Consider the following 18357-nt stretch of genomic DNA (forward strand, 5'->3'; position numbering starts at 1 on the left):
GGAATGTCATTAGTTTTTTCCAGGTGTTCTTGACACAAACGTCTGGACCAAATGTCATGAGGACATAAATGAGTGAACCTGCTGGTGGCGTTAGAGGAAAAGTCCGGATTACTAAAGTCAGGAGGATTCACCACGTAGGGGAACAAGCTGCCGTATGAATGAAGATCAAACGGATGTAACGCTACAATATTTTACACCTAAAATGCATTAAAGTATCACCGCATTATAAAACAGGTGACACGAAAAAAATTGCCTCCCCAGTCTTTGTTACTGAATGTCAAACCATTTCTCCAGCGACCAAGCGTTGAGCGAGTCAGCCTGCAGCGACCTGGCAGCCAATCTTAAAAAAACGGACAGACTCTGTAATTTTATTACAAATGACACTCAAGTCTGAATAGGAGTTTAAGTTATTCTAATCTCTGACTGGGCTGTCGGGCCTCTGTAGGGTTTGGGTACAGTAACAGCTGCGGTGTTGGGGATAGCCTGGAGGTGTGAGATCTATCTACTGTGGGTGGGGGGTGGGGGTGATGGATGACAAGAGCTCACAAAAAGGGGAGGTGACCGGTTGCAGGAAACAAACGACAGATTAAAGCGAGGCTGCAGACGGACGTCAATGTCACAGGTAAAAGACACACACACACACACACACACACACACAAACACACAAACACACACACACACACACACACACACACACACACACACACACGTGCATAAAAGACAGAGACATTGTGTAATGTTTAAATATAAATTTGTATTTACATCGATATTAACATCAAGAAAACAAGGTAAGAAAAAAATGCAATAGTATTTTACATCCTGTAATAATGACTGTATGTTTCCCAGATGTGCTTTCTCTTTTCTTTAGCTCCAAAAAGATGCACTAAGGAGTTTCATTCCTTTTAAAAGCAAAACACAAGACATATATATATTTTTTTTGACATTTGTAGATTTCATATTCTTCTTCATTGACACTGGGGTAAAAACAACAACAAAAAAAAAAAAAAAGAAAACACCAACAACGACTCCAGGCTATTCTTCTGAGCCATAATGACATCGATCATGAAACCTCTTTTGTAGCTTAAAAAAAAAAACTTAAAACATTCTGTTGTGAAATAACCGTTTGCAGCACCACAATTCAACTGGCCAGAAGTTCTACAGAAAAGAAGAAACAATCACAAACAAGAACTCAAACCACCTCAGCAGAACCAGACTCGTCTCTACTCTATGTCAGACGGATAGGGATATAATATATGCAATCAAACATATTTAGTTCAATGTATATTATAGGTTATGTGCGACAGTAAAAGCACACGTGAGTACTCGCACGATCTACGTCAGGAACATGTTTTTTTCTAAGCACTGCAGAATGACAAACAAAAATCTTTGGATTGAGCGTGTGTTAAAAAAAAAAGAAGGTAGATTTCTCCACAAAAAAAAAAGCTTCACAGGAAATACAATGAAAATAAAGGCAAACTTGAATGTAAAAAGTCACCTGTCTATAAGTTGACAGGTGACTAGGGATTCAAACTACTTCATGTGTCGTTTCCATCAGGATTAAACTTGAAAAGGATTTATGGACAGTCGATTTAAAAAAAGTCTCGCATCCGAGGCCCCCAAAAAAAAAAAAAAAAAAAAAGCACAGAAAGTGTCTCAGGAGTGAAACGTACAAGTCGCACATGGAAGCATGAGGTCCGCTTCAGAGCACATCGACCCCCCCCCCCACATACTGGTAAGACATCTGGGCCCCCCTATAGGAGCCGAACACAATCAATCATGTGTCCGCTCTTTTCGTCGAGGCGTATCACGCAAAAAAAGGTTTCTCTTTTCTTTTTTTGTGTCAAAAGAAGAAAAAATAATTTATTTAGAAAGGAGCAGAAGAAACAATTATAATAATTACACACTAGCACCTCTTTAGCTAAAGACTATGGTCTCGGAAAAAAAAATAAAAAGGTGCTTTCTAGGAGAAGAAAGCTTACGGTATGAAAGAAAATCTACACGTACCGCTTACAAAAAAAAAGAAAAAAAAAGGAGGCCCTTCCTTTCCAAACCGATGGTTAAAAGTATTGAAAATAAAAGCTGACGTATGACGGATTAAGAAAATTACACTTTTAAATATCAAGCCTTACAATCTGTGCAAAAACAGTATGTGACCTACAAAAGCATATATATATTTATATATAGTACATTTGAAGCATATTTACAATTCATATTCACAAACGAAAGAAGAAGAAAAAAAAGACAGAACGTTTAATACTGCAGTGCCGTCGCGTCGAGTGAATGATACTTCAGCGGAAAATCAGGAGGAATGATTATTGCTAGAAATCTAACATCCACTTTCTCTTACAGTGGGAGCTAAAAAAAATTCACAATTGGCAATCAATTCTATTCCTGCACCTGTTGTAACACTGCGAATTGGTGCGAGGTAACCCACAAATATCTACATCGGGATTTTTTATTTTATTTTTTTTAAAAGAAGAAAATTACCTCAAGTGATCGACGTTAAGGAATCTGTATAAATATAAGCAGAGTTGTTTTTTTTTTAACATTAATAGAAGAATGTTTTTAAAATCACTTTAAAAACGGGTCTCTTTGTTGTTATAAATCAGTAACCGCTGGCGACGAGAGCGTTGGGATAAAATCTGTGCTTACTGCCTTTCTACTGGTTCCCACTTTAGAACAAAGATCATCCCCCATTTCCAATTAACAGCCCCCCCCCCGCCCCCCGACCCCCCCCCCCCCACACCCATTACCCGGCGAGGAAAAGTTGGAGAACACACACACACACACACACACGCACAAATAAAATAAAACAAACAACTGCTGCTATGGATTAATTATTGGGTAAAGGCCTCTATATTGCCACAATCCTTTTTAAAGTTGGCCTTTCTTTAAAGTGCAATCAGCCAACAAGTAATTCCATCGTACTTCAGCCCGTCCCGGAGGAGGAAACAATGTGCTACTGCTTCATGACATTCATCTGAGTGTCACAATCGGATGGCTCGGCATCGACGGCCGCGTTTACTTTACATACGTGGGAGGGGGGGAGGAGGAGAGATCCTCCAGGGGAAAAAATAATAATTAGATCAATAATAATAATTAAAAAATCCCACGAAGTTCAGAAACAAAAAAAAGAGGAATCTCACGTTATAACATCTGAACACAAGCTTCATGGTACATTCGACAGGAGAGGATGTCTTCACACGTTCAAGTCTGTGATCCACTCGAGGGTCTGTTCACCTTCACTGTTTTGCTGCGCGCACACAAACACACACACACACACACACACACACACACACACACACACGTGTCTAGTCTATCCCACCGTCTTAGGATGTTATGTGTGTCTAAATGTGTCAGTATTTCTGATTTTATCTGCGTGTTTCTTCATGTTTGTGTGCGACGGGCAGTCTTGTCTTCTCCGGGTCACCAGACTCACTGGCAGTGAGTCCAAAGGAAGTTGACTCCCCCATCTGTTGGGAGTGCAGCACTACACGTAGACCCGATCCCGATCCCAGTGTGCCCCCCTAAGCCCTCAACCCCTGAACCCTCAGGGACTCACTGACGTCACCTGGTGAATGTGTGAGAGGCTGTGAGGGCTTGAAATGGTGTAAATGGGAATGGGACAGCACTTTGCTGCAACATATCACGTCACCATGACTACGTAAAAAGATATTGTGTACAGTATATTTATTTTATGAATTGATTTTAGTCATTTCAAATAATCTATTTACTCGCTTTCGTAACGAAATGTTTGATGAATAAATCTGTGTAAACAGATAATAATATATATATATATATATATATATATATATATATATATATCATTTCTGCTTGCATTCCTCTTATTTTGTGTGTTTTTAATGTCTTAATGTTGTAATTAATCGGGCTGAACACCCACGCGCCGTCCTCTTTGTTTACCTTCTTTTACGTCTCCATGCTTCCATTGGTAACTGCGTCACATTGCAATGAATTGTGGGTAATTCCCTTAAGCAAAGTCGGCATCTAATGCTGACTTACGGAAAAGGGTTCATAAAGGGCTCAAAATGTCTGCCAGAGAGCCCTCAAACACTCACAACTGTGTGACAGTGGGACACACACGCACGCGCACACACACACACACACACACACACGCACACACCAGTGCTGCAGCCGGGTCCTCTCTCTGAATGGAGATCACAGTGAGACGAATGCTTCCGTCACGATGTTTAGCAGTATTTCTAGAAAGAGAGAAGAAGGAAAGAAGAAAAAAAAGGCGAGGAAGAGGTTAATGCACGATCCACATTGCCGTTATGCAAATATCAGTAATTGGTTTCATTGAAACAAACAGCTGCAGCTGCGAATGCTCCGGTCAGAAGCCATTATACCACTGCAGGACGCAACAGGACGCAACAGGATGACGCAATTAACGCCAAGCCAGCCCAACCTCAAATGGTGCATGTGGAGAACATGATGGAAATATGGCATTTATTCGTTTTAATTTAATGTATTCGTTTGAGAATTCCTCATCTCTCCACATGGACCTGAGGTCTTCCTCTCTTCGGTGGACATTGAACTCATTTTGTCCCCATTCTCCAGGAGACATTTCTTTGATATTTCTAAATATGTGAACTTGTCATTTGAGCACTCAGACATGCGCCTACCTGATCAGGCCCCATCTGCATGCGTCCCATCACCATCGGGTTCATGCCCATCTGCCCTCCCATTTGGCCCATGTGACCTCCTCCTCCGCTGGCTGGCATGCCCCCGTTCATCATCATGGCCCCGTACTGGCCTGAATTCCCCTGCTGCCCAAACTGCTGCTGCCCCGGAGGTCCCTGCTGCCCGAACTGCTGCTGAGGGTACGAGCTGGTGAAGGAGAGCGACAGGAAGATTTAAGGTTTAAGAAAAACTGAAGCAAAACTTCATCCGACGGCGCGGTGTCGGCGTAAAATGTGTCCGATTTCATACCTGTTGCGTCCCATGCCTCCCTGCGACCAGCCCTTCATTTCTGCCCCCTGGTACATGGGACCGCCTTGCGGATGCTGTTGCATCATGGGATTTTGAGGCCCCAGTCGGCCGGGCATCATGGTGCCAGGAGGACTGCCGCCCGACGGGCCGAACGAGGGGTCTCCCTGCTGTGCCATCCCTGTGGAGATAAATCACCCAGCCTGAGCTCACTCCACTCTCCACAGGAAATAAGATCATCGATTCATCGTATAAATAAAATAAATAAAATAAATAAAATAAATAAAATAAATAAAATAAATAAAATAAATAAAATAAATAAAATAAATTAATTAATTAAATTAAATAAAAGGTTTTGATACCATCATGAGTAACAATATTTGGTCTGTCTATAAAATAAAGGGAGCTGTACATGCTTTCAAAATATTATATATGCATTTCCTTTCTGCCAATCTTTTCTTTGACATGACAGATGTGAGACCAGAAGCCTGCAGTGCTCGGACTCACCACCAGGGAGCAGCAGTGCATGTTAAGCGCCCGCCTCAGGAAAAACTCACCATAGTTTCCGCCATAGCCGAACTGCTGGGGGCTCGGCTGGCCCATGTTGGGCCCTACCATCGGGTTCTCCATGCCGCCAGGAGCCGTGACGTTCGGAGGGGGGCTGAATCCTCCCGCGGCTGCAGCGGCTGCCGCCGCCGCCTGCTGCTGCTGCTGCTGCTGCATCAGCATCATCATGCGCTGCCTCCTCATCTGCATGGTGACCATCTCCCTGCTGCGCTGAGCCATCATCTGAGCATTGAGGAAGCCCGGCTGCACGAAAAACAAAACAGTCAGAGCGTTTAAGGAAGGTTGACTATGTGGCGTAACTATATTTGCAGCTTTAATAAAAAATATGTCATAAAATATAAAGTATGTCACGTTGAAAATGGGTTGGTGATAAGGTCTCTTGCGTAATGTGGGAAGTAATGGCTTTTGTTTTAAATCTCACTCTAATAGTCAAATTTCTTTAAGAAAAGAATAACATAAAACAAGTTTACACAAACAACAATATAATTATACCAAGACTGTGACTCCTCACTAACAAATTAAAAGTCAACAGAGGACAATTCGGCCATCGGCATCATCTGATATGGAGTATTCATACAGACAAGAGGTCATAATAACGTGGGGCTGAGCGTGTTTTCATCCTCCCTCCCTCAATCTGCAGCTCCTGTCTGCCTCTTGACTAATAATAATTAATTCATTGAGGGCAAGAAACATGCCCCCAAAAGAAAAATATTAATTTAAATGGGACTGCAGTAGCCATGGACAATCTTCAGATTTCTGAGACCTATAATCTCCCTCGATTTAAAGTACGATCATAAAAAAAAAAAACGTCCAGCTGGAGATGGACTTCCTGCACCAACTGAGGAAGAACTATTATTAAAGTTTGCATGCAAATACATTGAGAGCCACTGACAACTCGGGTCAAATTCTTTTTTTTTTTAATGTGTGGACACACTTGGCAAACTTGATTCTGATGATGCTATTAAAACAGCATTACGGTGATTCATTTGTAAGATATGAGGTTTTCGTCATCTACCTGTCCTCCCATGCCAGGCTGCATGCCGGGCCTCATGCCAGGGTTGCCTCCTGGGTTCTCCATCTTCATGCCCATGCCCTGCCGCGTCTGATTCATGAACTGAGGAAAGAAAATGAAAAATGGGCATTCAAAGATAAGATGGAGGAGCAAATGTTACTCTGACCTTGTCCCACTTGTACATTTACAGATACATTACACAAGAAATCTGTTGCATGATTGTAATATTTTCGTAATAACAGAAAATGATGCACGAGGCACGACTCGTGGATCAATAAAAATTCTAACTGTTTTTCTCGAGCACTTCTCTGCTTTTAATCTGCATATTGCATTGGCATTTATTTAAGTGCATCTGAAATCTCACAGCGTGAGACCACGATTGGTTTATGATTAGTACTTCTTTGGGAAACAAGCTAATTGTCTGCGTGCGAGCCGATGAATCGGCGAGCTTCCTGTGGACATACCTGCTGCCCCTGCAGCCTCTGTTGCAGCTGGAGCCTCATGGGCTTGTTGGCGGTCATCATCCTGGGCCTCATCATGTTGGCACGAGGGTGACCCATGGCGCCCATGCCACCCATACCGGGGAAGCTGCCACCGTGGCCCATCTGAGACAGCATGGGCCCAAACCCCCCCTGCTGGGCCTGCCCCTGCATGGGGTTCCCTCCATAGCTGGACTGCAATGGCATGGAGGGGGGTCCGGGATAGCCCTGTCCGTAGAGGGGCTTCTGGTCCAGCACCATGGACGGGTCCTGTCCTGGGAATGGCTCCATCTGCTGCTCACTTCCCTGGTTCTGGAGCAGGACAAGAGGACAAGAAAGAGAACTTTGTCAAACCTCTCCATCTAATTGATTCATTTCCAATTGGTTGGTTCTGTAATTGTCTTTTTCTAAGCAGCACAGACAGATCCCTCTGGGCTCATCCATCTCCCTCCAGAGAACAGTCTGAACACAGCGAGTCATGACTGAAATATCTAATGCAAGGATGAACGCGAGGCTCACTTACGAGTCGTGAGACCGATCGGTTCACCTTTTACTTTACTTCTAGGGGGATCTAGAGGATCCATCTTTTTAGGTCTTTTCGGGTGACCTACCTGGCTGACGAGGTCTGGGATGCCCAGGGCTCGGTCTATCTCCTCCAGAGCGATGCCGTCCGTGTTATTCAGCAGAGAGTCCAGCTGGTCCAGAAGCGCCCGCTCGTCGCTCTGACCCTCACTGGTGGTGGGAGGCACCAAAAGATCATCTAAGGTGTTGCCAAACTGGCGTCTGCAAGGCACCGACACACAAGGTTTAAACTCCCTCCTCATTGCAGCTCACCGGGAATGAATACAGAAGATGAGGGTTGATGTTGCACTGACCTGTTGCCCTCCATGCCCATTATAGCGTCCGGCCAGGAGGGGGCCTGGTTGGGATGCCCCTGCTGGCTGAAGGGGCTCATGTCAGCAGAGCCTCCTAAAGCACAAATATAATGAATGTTTCATTTATACACATGCAGAGGGTCAAGTCAGAAGCTCCAGTTTATAGAATGTAAACGGACTGGGAGGCATTCACACAGACGTACCCATATCCATGAGCTGCTGCTGCAGCATAGACCTGGTGCCCGGTACACTGTTGGAGCGGCCGACCATCGGTCCTGACATCATGCCCTTGCTATTGCTGTACTCCATGCCTGGGCGCATCATGGAGGGGTGTCCCGCCGAGCCCACTGGGCTGGCGCTGGAGCGGGTCATGCCCCAGTCCCCTGACCCACCCATGGGAGACCTCTGGGGAACCATGCCCCTGTTCATTGGTCCTGGTAAAAACATGAACACCAGAGGGTTTTGCATCCATCACAGACGTGTCCAATATCTACCGTGTCTTTAAATGTTTAAGAAGGTTATCCGACAATAGGATGCAAATTAAAAACATTGTCCAGGATTGGGGAACACGTACTTCATAATAAAAGTGAGAGAGGTGAGAGGAAATGTGGTGGAATTAATGTCGGGTCACTTGAACACTCACCCATGTTTCCTGGGTATCCGTCCGGGCTGCCCATCACGTTCTCCTGCTTGATGAGCATGGGGCGCCGACCCGTTCCTACAGGCCCGACAGGAGGCTTCCCGTCCATGGACAGGGCCCTCTGGAAGGGCCCCCGAGGCCCCGGACCCATTCCTGGACTCCCTGTGCACGAAAAGTATAAACTCACTGGTCACACACGTATTCCCACAGAAATAGGGAGAATTTAATTAATTAATTAACATCAGTTCCCAATTAAAACTCAGAAAGCCAGCGTAAGATGTCGCCAGATGCAGTTTCAGTGGCATTTTACACCGATTGTTATCACATATGATGTCATGACACACCCGCCTGGCATGTAACTGTCACTTTTCATAGGCTTTGCACTCACCCTGCAGGCCGTCGTCAAGGCAACCCTGGGGTTTGCTTCCTGCGTCGTTAGCCCCTCCAGCCTGATCCGGGTAAAAGTCAGAGCTTGAACCCCTCAAATCTCCGAGGATGGATTCCAGGTTGTGGAGCTGAACATCGAAAATGAGTGAGTTGTTACGTAAAGATTCACATTCATTCAGATCAAAAGGCAGGAAGTCGAAGTGCAAAGTGAGATGCACCCTGTGTGGCTGGCTAAATGTCAAACATATCAAAGTAGCAGTTATTTAAAATCGTGTCTAAACGAAGAAGTGCACTTACGTCATCAGGTGGCTCTGACTTTATCTTGCTCTCCGGATGTTCGGCTGCAGGGCCGGGCCCAGATCCGGGGCCGCCCCGAGCTGGGCCGCCAGTGGCCCCGGTGGCGCCCTTCCCGTCTAGCTCTTCCAGTTTCGGCTTGACGTCCACTGGCTCTTTGGAGTCATCCTTGTTGAGGAGGTAGTGGAGGAGGGCGTGGGTTTTCTCCTTTTTGGGACTATGCTGCTCCTGCTTGGGCTCCGTGACCACCCCCGGCCCGGCCCCGGCCCCTGATCCCCCTGCCCCGGCTTCGCCGCCCTCCTGGCCCCCGAGCGTCACCTTTCCTGTCGCCTCCGCTGTGATCTTAGCTACATCATCCGGGGTATTTCCATTTTGAAGAAGCTTGTGGAGGATCTTGTGCTTTTCCTGCAGCGATCCTGTGTAGTGGGCTGATGATATTAACGTTGACACGCCCCCTGGACCAGTGGCCTGGCCTGGATTGGCACCGGCTGAGGAAGAGGAGGACACGCCGGTAGATGAGGGGCTCGTCATGCCTCCAGTGGGGTCCTTAGTGTCTGAGCCTGCAGGAGTGCTGCTGCTGGTCGCTGGGGGTGGCACAGGGGGCCCTGATGACCCGCTGCCACCTATTCCCAGCTCCTCAGTTGGGGAGGTCAGCAACTGCAGCAACTTCTTATGCCCCTTACTGTCCGGCACCCGCCGAGGGGGTTCAGAGCTCGCCACCCCGGCCTCATTGCTTCCCTCGCCAGACTCTTTTGCTGCCGTGGCTGCCTGGCTGTCTGGTCGGTCTCCTGAACTCTCAGCCTGAGGATGCTGATGATGGTGGTGATGGTGCATGGGGTGGTGATGGTCACCGGGCCCTGGCCCCAAGCCTCCCGCTGGGCTTTTGGAGCCATCTTGGCCCAGTTTGGCCGGCTGACTGGGCTGAGAGGAAGAGGAGGAGGAGTGGACGCTGGGAGAGCTGTCCGGTTTGTGGGCCGGCGAGGGCGACGTTAGCGTTAAGGGGAGGGAGCTCCCGACTCCTTCGCTGATCGCTTGTAGGGCATTTAGGGAGCTGCTGGAGAAGGTGGTGGTGCTCCCCCCACTCCCTCCACCACTGACAATGCCACTCATGGGAGAGTGAATGCCTGGAAAGAAAGAAAAAAAATCAAATCAAACAAACAAGTCAAACAAATGTATAAATAACAGATGCTAAATCATGAGGCGGCTCGACTCACCTCCAGGTGAGAACTGGTTGGCGCCCATCTTCGGGCTCCCTCGGTTCCGGGGTGACATCAGGAGTCCCTGCTGGGGGCCCCCCATTCTGGGGCTTCCTGAAGGGCTGTTCATGCCACTCAGCCCAAACCCTCCGCTGCTCTGAAACGGGGGCTGCTGTGGATGCTGCTGTGGGTGCTGCTGCGGGTGCTGCTGTGGATGCTGCTGCGGGTGCTGCTGCGGATGCTGCTGCGGGTGCTGCTGCGGGTGCTGCTGCGGGTGCTGCTGCGGGTGCTGCTGCATCCCTTGGCCCGGGTGATTCATGGGACCCATCTGATTCATGTGCCCCACCTGATTCATCTGATTCATCTGCATCATGCGGTTGCCCATGCCTCCACCTCCACTTCCTCCTCCCCCGCTCCCACCGTACATGGAGCCGCCTCCCATCGGAGCCATGTGACCCAAGTGGCCCGGCTCGTTCATGCCGTAGCCCCTGCTCATGTTGCCCATGCCCATCCCCCCACCGGTGTTCATGTTCATTTGGGCATTCGGGTTGGGGCCTCCCATGCCCTGTTGTCTCATGGTGTTCGGCATCATGCTCCCACCCTGAGCCGAGCGGTAGCCGTTTGGTTCCCTGTGTGAGACCGAAAAAAAACAAGGTTAAAAAAAAAAGACCTTGAAAACACACATCCCCCCCACAATAACCGCTCTCAGACTGTAGACAAGTGTAACTAAACTACGAGTTCCTGTGCGGTGTGTGACTGTGATCCCAATGCATAAAAGCTACTTCAGCTGTTTGTGTGGCATTGAATGCCTCCCACTGATAGGCTGGAAGTGCTTTTTTCTTTTTCTTTTGACAAGTTCAGTTAATGAAACATCCTTGGCTTGTGTCGGAGTGCGTTTGTATTTTCAAGTTCCTGACCTCTGGAGTAGATGAGTGGAGATGAAGCCTTGCGGCTCGTTGCTCATGGGGTGGCGGTACAGCTTGCTCTTGGTCTGCGCCGTGACCGGCGTGCCGTCGGACAGGGAGAAGCGGTACAAGGGTGTCTCGGCGTGACCCTGCAGGAAGGCTGCGCGGACAGACGAATAGACAAATGAACACCCTGAAACACTTAATCTGATAACGGAGGTCATCAATCACTGCCTTTTATGTTAAAATAAACTGTGATTACAGTGAGGATCAATGCTCCAGCGCCCAGACATTTGTATTCATGAGATCAATATTGATACACTGATGCATGAGGTGTGCGTCTCGGGGTTTCTTCCTTAACGGAGGCAAAAAAACAAACCACAAAAAAACAAATCATTTCATACAACGATAACATGGGAAGAGTGAAGACTGAATACACAACGGAGAAAACATCCCCATCCGGATGATTCTGTCATTGTGGATTTAAAAGAGCTTTACGAGATGGATTCTAGAAGCTTGTGGTACTTCAGCAATGACTTCTAGATGTGTGCGTTTGTTTGTGTGTGTGTGTGTGTGTGTGTGTGTGTGTGTGTGTGTGTGTGTGTGAGACCCACCCTCGTGGTAGTGGCGTTTGTGCGACCAGGGCTGCCCGTCACTGTGCTGAAGGAACATCTGAATGCAACGCCTCAACAAATCCTCCCAGCCTGGACGCATCGACGCCCGCAGGGAGTTCTGGTCGATCTGGATCAGTTTACCTGCCGGGGGGGGGGGGGGGGGGGGGGGGGGGGGGGGGGGGGGGGGGGGGGGGGGGGGGGGGGACAGGAGGAGGCCGAGCAGGAGGCAAAGAGAACAAAAGGATGAGGAGGCGAGTCAAACCCGGTCTACGGGTAAAGAGTTCACGTCAGAGCGGGTTTCAGCCCGTTGTGTTCGTTCAGTGGGCATTTCGGGCACCCTCGGCTCCTCACCTGAGAGCTCATGCCGGGTGTTGAAACTCTCCGTTCTCTCCACGGCGGTCACCCGACGGGCCACACAGATCATGCATGACTGCAGGTCTGCAGGTGAGGAGTGAAAATTCCTAAATTAAGAATCTTTATCGTGAGCTAAAACGTGTGTAAATCTGCGATTGAGCCAGCGTACCTTCCCCCTCCTCGATCATGGCTTTGGGCTGGGTAAGAGCAAAACACTGCATGGTCTCGTAGCGTGGCCCTCCTGGCCCCTCCTCCATGGGGCCGTGGGCGTGGCCAAACTTGACCAGCATCCGGCAAGTGAAGGTGTGACTCTTCTGTCGGGCCGCCTCGCTCCCCCACGACACTCCATTTACTAAAAAAAAAGAAAAAAGAAACGTTAAACAAAAACAATTAAAACATTTTTTTTTAAATGGAACGAACCTGTAGTCACAACGGCTCACACCCTTTTCCTGCTTGGGCATCCACACACACACACACACAAAACAAACACGCTAACACACACACAAACAAAAACAAACACACACTGCAACCTGTATTTTCCCTCTTAAATTGAGAAGCCTCTCCTGCTGTTCGGATGCCGGGCTAAATGGACCATGGGATTAATGAAGCCAAGGTGTCGATTTTCAATATCTCTCCCTCTCAGTCTGGGCAGGGGCCAGGGACACTCAGCCATCTATCCTCATTTAGGCCCTGACTTCTAATCACGGCACACACACACACACACACACACACACACTCACACACTCACACACTCAGTTAGACGGGGTCACCTTCACAGGGGAGAGGGAGAAAGAGAGAGAAAGGGGAGGCAAACTTCAGAGAGACATCCAACTGTCCTCCAAGGTCTGCGTAAAGCCTTATCAGAGGCCTTGAGTTCTGCCGGAGGTTTCTGTCTGGCAGGTGCAGGGAGGTTACAAGAGAAGACCCAGGACAGCGAGACTGGGGGGGCGTTAACTGATAGCGATAGGTGATTTAACAAGGCCATAGGACGCAGGAAACGCAGCACGCTCGCTGGGGCCGACATCTCCCATCAGACGCAATTAGCCAACAGCGAGGCAAGACAGAGGGGTCAAAAAACACACACAACCCACAACAAAGGCTCCCCTCCTCGCTGAGCACGGTTGGGAGTTTGTTTTGGTTTGTGTGTGTGTGTGTGTGTGTGTGTGTGTGTGTGTGTGTGTGTGTGTGTTTGACTGTAGCTGGCGTGGTCAGCGGTCATCCCGTAGGAATTTGCAGCGAGAGCGTATTTCATTCATGTGCGCCCCCCCCCTCCCCGAAAAAATAAAAAAGATAATGAAGGGGCAGATCGGCAGAGCGAGACACAATGAGGGGCGGGGAGAGCGGGTCGAGGAACAGACCAGCAGAAACATTCGTCTTAGTCGGCCGGCCACGTGAAGAATGAAGGAGGCTGAGAGAGTGACTTGAGCGAGGCGGCAGGAAAAGTGGATAAAAGACGAGTGTGAAAAAATTAAAAGAGAGCGAGTGAATACAAAAAGGAGCGTGCACGAGAGGTGGGGGGGGGGGGGGGGGGGGGAAGACCGCGTAAAAAAATCGAGTGGCGGCTTCAGTCGAGCACGCCCATAATTGTTCAGCTTCATAAATAGTGTTATAGTTTTATTTATAAAAAAAAAAAAAAAAAAAAATGCAATCCTATTTGCTGACATAAGCATGTAAATGTACACAATGACACACCAGGCACGGGCAAACTGGAATTGCATTAAGTAGAGGGAAGAGTAGAGGTGCATTATTCAGCAGTAAGTAGTTTCCAGATGGCTGCCATGGGATCTGAATAGAGCTCGGGCCTGTTTTACACTGTCTGGACCACTGAGTGTGACTGACAGCTGCGCTACGCTCTGCCTGCTTAGCGCAGAGTGGGTGGGTGCTGCCGTGCACATGTGGGTTTTGTCAGGTGTGTGTGTGTGTGTCTTTCGTAAAAAAAAAAAAAATTAAAAAAAAAGAAAAAGCTCTCATGCACATGAACTGGCTTCCCAGGAGCTCCTCCATAATAACGAGAGAAGGAGTTACAAACGGAGGAGCGTGAATAAATAACCCCGAGTGAGTTCACGTTGACGTGGTGGCGCGCACGAGTTGTTGCAACCTCTCAAAGTTCGTTTTATACCTCGCCGCTGTGGAAGATGTCAAGCGGGGGTTTACGTGAAAGCAGAAGTGCGGCTTCCCTCTGTGTGTGTGTGTGTGTGTGTGTGTGTGTGTCTCACTGTTGGTCTTGGGCAGGTTCTTGTGGAACTCCTCCCTGTCGTCCTCATGGAGAATATTGTACACGCTGGTATTGATGAGCTCCTCCTGTTTGTACTGCAGGTACTGCGTCACGTTGTCCGACACGAAGACGATGCTGCCCTCCCGGTTCACCACAAACAGGAAGCCGTCCAGAGCCTGAGGGCACAGCGACAGGAAGTCACCCCCGCCCCCCGATCAACACATAGTCAGTGACTATTTCCCCCCGATCGACCCCCGGGGTGGATTGCTGCGCTCACCTGCAGGAGGAGCGGCCCCAGGTGGTCCTTGTCGATGACCCCCTGACCTGTCGAGGACACGTCTGACTTCTGGACGTCGTCGTCGTTGGATGAAGCTTTCCCTGCAGGAGAAGCAAAGGGAGGGGGGATGAGACCAAAGGAAGAAAGAAAAAAAACACACGCCAGCCATTTCAAGCCCAGCTGCCTACAAGGAAGCAAAAAAAGAAAAAGAAAAAAAGAGCAAAGGAGAAAACACAAGGAGAGCGCAACGATACCTGGAACTGGAGGAAACAGTGAGTCACTACTCTAGCTGCACCAGCAGGGGGCAGCGTTTCTCAATCTTTCCCTTAAATATATATATTTCTTTAATTTAAAACTACAGGTGAGGAGGGAGACGGACTGGAGGAAGGCTTCTCTGAGGAGCCCGTCAGGAGGAGTAGAGGGCTGGGTGCATGTGGAGCAGGTAGCAGCCGTCCTCTTGCTTTATATTCAGTGTCAGACTCTGAGGGACTGTCTGGTAGGCTGGGGCTGAGAGAGAGAGAGCGCGGGAGAGAGCTAGAGAGGCTCTGGAAGCTGTAATGGTGCAGGGGCAGGAGCTGAGGCACCTGAATTAATGGAGGGGATGAGGCTGAGGGAGGGAAAGAAAGACAGAGGGAGACAGGAAGGACTGGAGCTGAACCAGAGGGATGTGGACAGAAAAACGGCTGGCGTTTTGGGTTTGTTGTATTAATGCAGGGCTCGGTCTGAGAACGAGGCGGGGGCTGCTCAGCTACAGGAATCATTCTATCTGATTAGCTCCCAAGGGGCACAGATACCCACACAAAGAAAAGAGGGGGGGGGGGGGAGAGAAGCCATTGCTGCCAACATCTAGGAACTGTGGAGCTAAGTAGAGACGGACTGAAAGAAGGAGGGAGAGGAAATAGAATGAGATCTAAAGAAGAGTGAGCGTGAGACAGAAAGAGAGAACCTGCCCTCCATCAGCTCACTCAATATCTTAGGATGCTGGGAGCAAACCTGAAGATGCTGCAACTCATTGTGCTGCAATACACACACAGAGAGAAAGAGAGAGAGAGAGAGAGAGAGAGAGCGAAAGAGAGAGAGAGAGAGCAGAAGAGGAGGAGGACGCAGGAGCAGAGTACATTAAATCCAAAGTGAGATGAAAAACAGCAATGATTGATGGAGAAAAAAGAGAGAACGTGAAAGACTGGCAGAAAGAGCAACTGGAAGTGAAGGGAGGAACAGGTAGAGAGCGAGAGACGAGTCTAAACGCCCGTGTCATTTCTGTCTTCACTTCCTGTAACTATGGCAACCTGTCAGCAGCCAGTCAGGGGCAGCTGTAGCCTCTTCCCCTTCCTGTCGAGGTGGCAGACGCCGACTGAGCCGAGCCGAGACACAAGAACAGAATTCACCCCCCTGATCTCGTGAAAATCACCTTGGAGCGGAGAAACGTACACCGAGACACCGACACCGACACACACACACACACACACGTGTGACTAAAATATGTCCATTCTGCTCTGACAGTGCATGTGTAAAGCAAGAATCTTGGCCTGGAGCCTTTTAAAGTGTTCTCCGTGGATATGACCGCTGCATAATGTAGACAGAAGTATGACAATGGCAGCTGTAACTGAACTAATAATTTGGCAGTTCAGCAGAATGGATGGGCATGTGATTACCTGCAAACGTCCAATTAAACATCCCCTGGCGAGGGCAGCACACAGCTGTGCATGCCCGACACACACACACACACACACACACACAAGCAAATGACAGGTTCACAAAGCATTGCCAATGTTTCCTCCCAAACATAAACAGTTGAAGCTGTGAAATTTGTGGGAGATGAATGACTCGTCGTTGCACCTGTGCTCTGAGGAGGCACATATGTTTGTGTGTGTGTGTGTGTGTGTGTGTGTGTCCAGCTGTCTCTTCTTCCTCATCACCTTTCCCAATGTTCCCTACACTTTTCAACAGTCCACGTGACCTGTCCGGCTCCGGCGCTCCAGCAGCAGCAGCAGCAGCCCGTTTAGGTTATCAGACGACCGCGTCCACTCACCCTGCTCTTTGATCTGGCGGATCTGCCGCACCGTCTCTTTGAGGATGGCACATTTGTCTGGTTTGACGTTGAAGCTGTCGATGTCGCCGAGGTTGGCGGAGATCAGCTCCGCCAGCTCCTCGATGTATTTGCTCTCCTGCTCCCGTCGCTTCCTCTCACACCTGCAGAGGGCAATGTGCAGAGATTAAAGCTGAGCTGACGCTACTCCGCCTCTGTTAAATGGTCAATGCTGTATATATATATATATATATATATATATATATATCTTTTTTTATTGTAGCTGGAGCACATTTTAACTGGACACGATGAAACCGACAGTACTGATCGGCGGCGCTCTTAAAGTCCGTACGCTTGACGTGAAGCTGCAGCCGGTTCGGTCGGCTCGGCATGCAGACTGGAAACGAGGGAAAGCGGCTAGCCTGGAGACACTGGGACTGGTTTGTTTTGGCCGCGTGCCAGCAACTAGAGTTCGACTCGGGGTCCGAGAATACTAAATGTGTCACTTAAATTTAAACTACTCGAGTGACACGAGTTTCAATCCCATTTTTTTATTACTTGAAGATCTGACTGTCGAAGACCTGTCTCCTTAAATAAACCCGTGCTCTTGGAAAGTCAGTCACACGGTCGCATGACTCCATTCTCAGAGAGATTTTATACCCATTGAGAGTTAAATCAAGTTGTTTTTTTTTAAAAAGGTCCTTTTTTATTTATTTTTTTAGCATTCTGTCTTTTGAGCAAAAACTACTTACAAAACCGTCCGATATTTTGTACACACATTTGGGTTCTTGCTCATCACAGCACACAAAGGGAGTCACTGACCCAGTAGCCCACTTTCCTGCCCCTCTCTTGTGCCGACCAGACGCACTTACCCCAGACCAGGCGTGTCACAAGTGGAGAGCTTGCGTTTCCGGTTTTCTGAGCTCAGAGGCTCCATGGAGTTCTCCCCCAATCCGCTCATCGTGTACACATATCAGCACCTGGGAGGAAGGAGCGCACACACACACACACACACACACACACACACACACACACACACACAGGTGTAAATAAGGCTTTAACAGGCAGAGGAGGGATTATATACTCCCTTTTAGCCCTTTAGCTCTTATTATACACGTAATTGTGAAGGGAAGAAGACATGGGAATCATCCTTTTGAACTCGGCAAAAAAAAATAACGGATACAGAGGCAGCTTGTGAAGTGGATACAGTGCAATACAGAACACAGTAGAGTAAAATATGCTTATATCATGCAAATCGTATTCTCCTGGCAGAGACTGACGAACATAAACATGTCTCGTCTGCTGCCGCCTCCTCCTCCTCCTCCTCAGGAAAAAAAGAGTAAGCATGTGAGGTTGTGTTTGTTTGTGTGTGTGGGCCTGTGCATGTACGAGTTCATCAGCTCATATGGTGTGCGTGCACACACACACACACACACACACACACACGTGCCCACACACGTACACACAAACACACACACAGGATTAGTAGTGTCTCTGATGATAAGCCACGCTGCACGACTAACCCCGTTAGACAGCCGTCTGTCTCCCATAATGCATCACGTTTCG

The 18357-nt window shown here is 48.4% G+C and overlaps 1 protein-coding gene across 2 annotated transcripts in view; it reads right to left on the reverse strand.

Moving 5' to 3' along the window:
- Positions 1-3801: 3801 nt before the first annotated feature.
- LOC117733379 (nuclear receptor coactivator 3-like) overlaps positions 3802-18357 on the reverse strand; it is a 45829-nt gene continuing 31273 nt past the window's right edge. For both annotated transcript variants that reach the window (XM_034536989.1, XM_034536988.1), the window contains 21 exons: positions 17664-17771; positions 16795-16955; positions 14763-14863; positions 14487-14661; positions 12440-12622; positions 12268-12354; positions 11917-12057; positions 11315-11462; positions 10416-11026; positions 9205-10325; positions 8909-9035; positions 8524-8682; positions 8084-8314; positions 7881-7974; positions 7617-7788; positions 6991-7317; positions 6530-6628; positions 5505-5757; positions 4951-5128; positions 4644-4848; positions 3802-4220 (listed from right to left, as the gene is read on the reverse strand). In XM_034536989.1, coding sequence (XP_034392880.1) covers positions 4209-4220; positions 4644-4848; positions 4951-5128; positions 5505-5757; positions 6530-6628; positions 6991-7317; positions 7617-7788; positions 7881-7974; positions 8084-8314; positions 8524-8682; positions 8909-9035; positions 9205-10325; positions 10416-11026; positions 11315-11462; positions 11917-12057; positions 12268-12354; positions 12440-12622; positions 14487-14661; positions 14763-14863; positions 16795-16955; positions 17664-17752 — 4674 coding nt within the window. In that variant the 5' untranslated portion in view covers positions 17753-17771 and the 3' untranslated portion in view covers positions 3802-4208. The remainder of the gene's footprint in view (positions 4221-4643; positions 4849-4950; positions 5129-5504; positions 5758-6529; positions 6629-6990; positions 7318-7616; positions 7789-7880; positions 7975-8083; positions 8315-8523; positions 8683-8908; positions 9036-9204; positions 10326-10415; positions 11027-11314; positions 11463-11916; positions 12058-12267; positions 12355-12439; positions 12623-14486; positions 14662-14762; positions 14864-16794; positions 16956-17663; positions 17772-18357) is intronic.

The sequence above is a fragment of the Cyclopterus lumpus genome, chromosome 7, assembly GCF_009769545.1.
Source record: "Cyclopterus lumpus isolate fCycLum1 chromosome 7, fCycLum1.pri, whole genome shotgun sequence".
In the NCBI taxonomy this organism is placed as follows: Eukaryota; Metazoa; Chordata; class Actinopteri; order Perciformes; family Cyclopteridae; genus Cyclopterus; species Cyclopterus lumpus.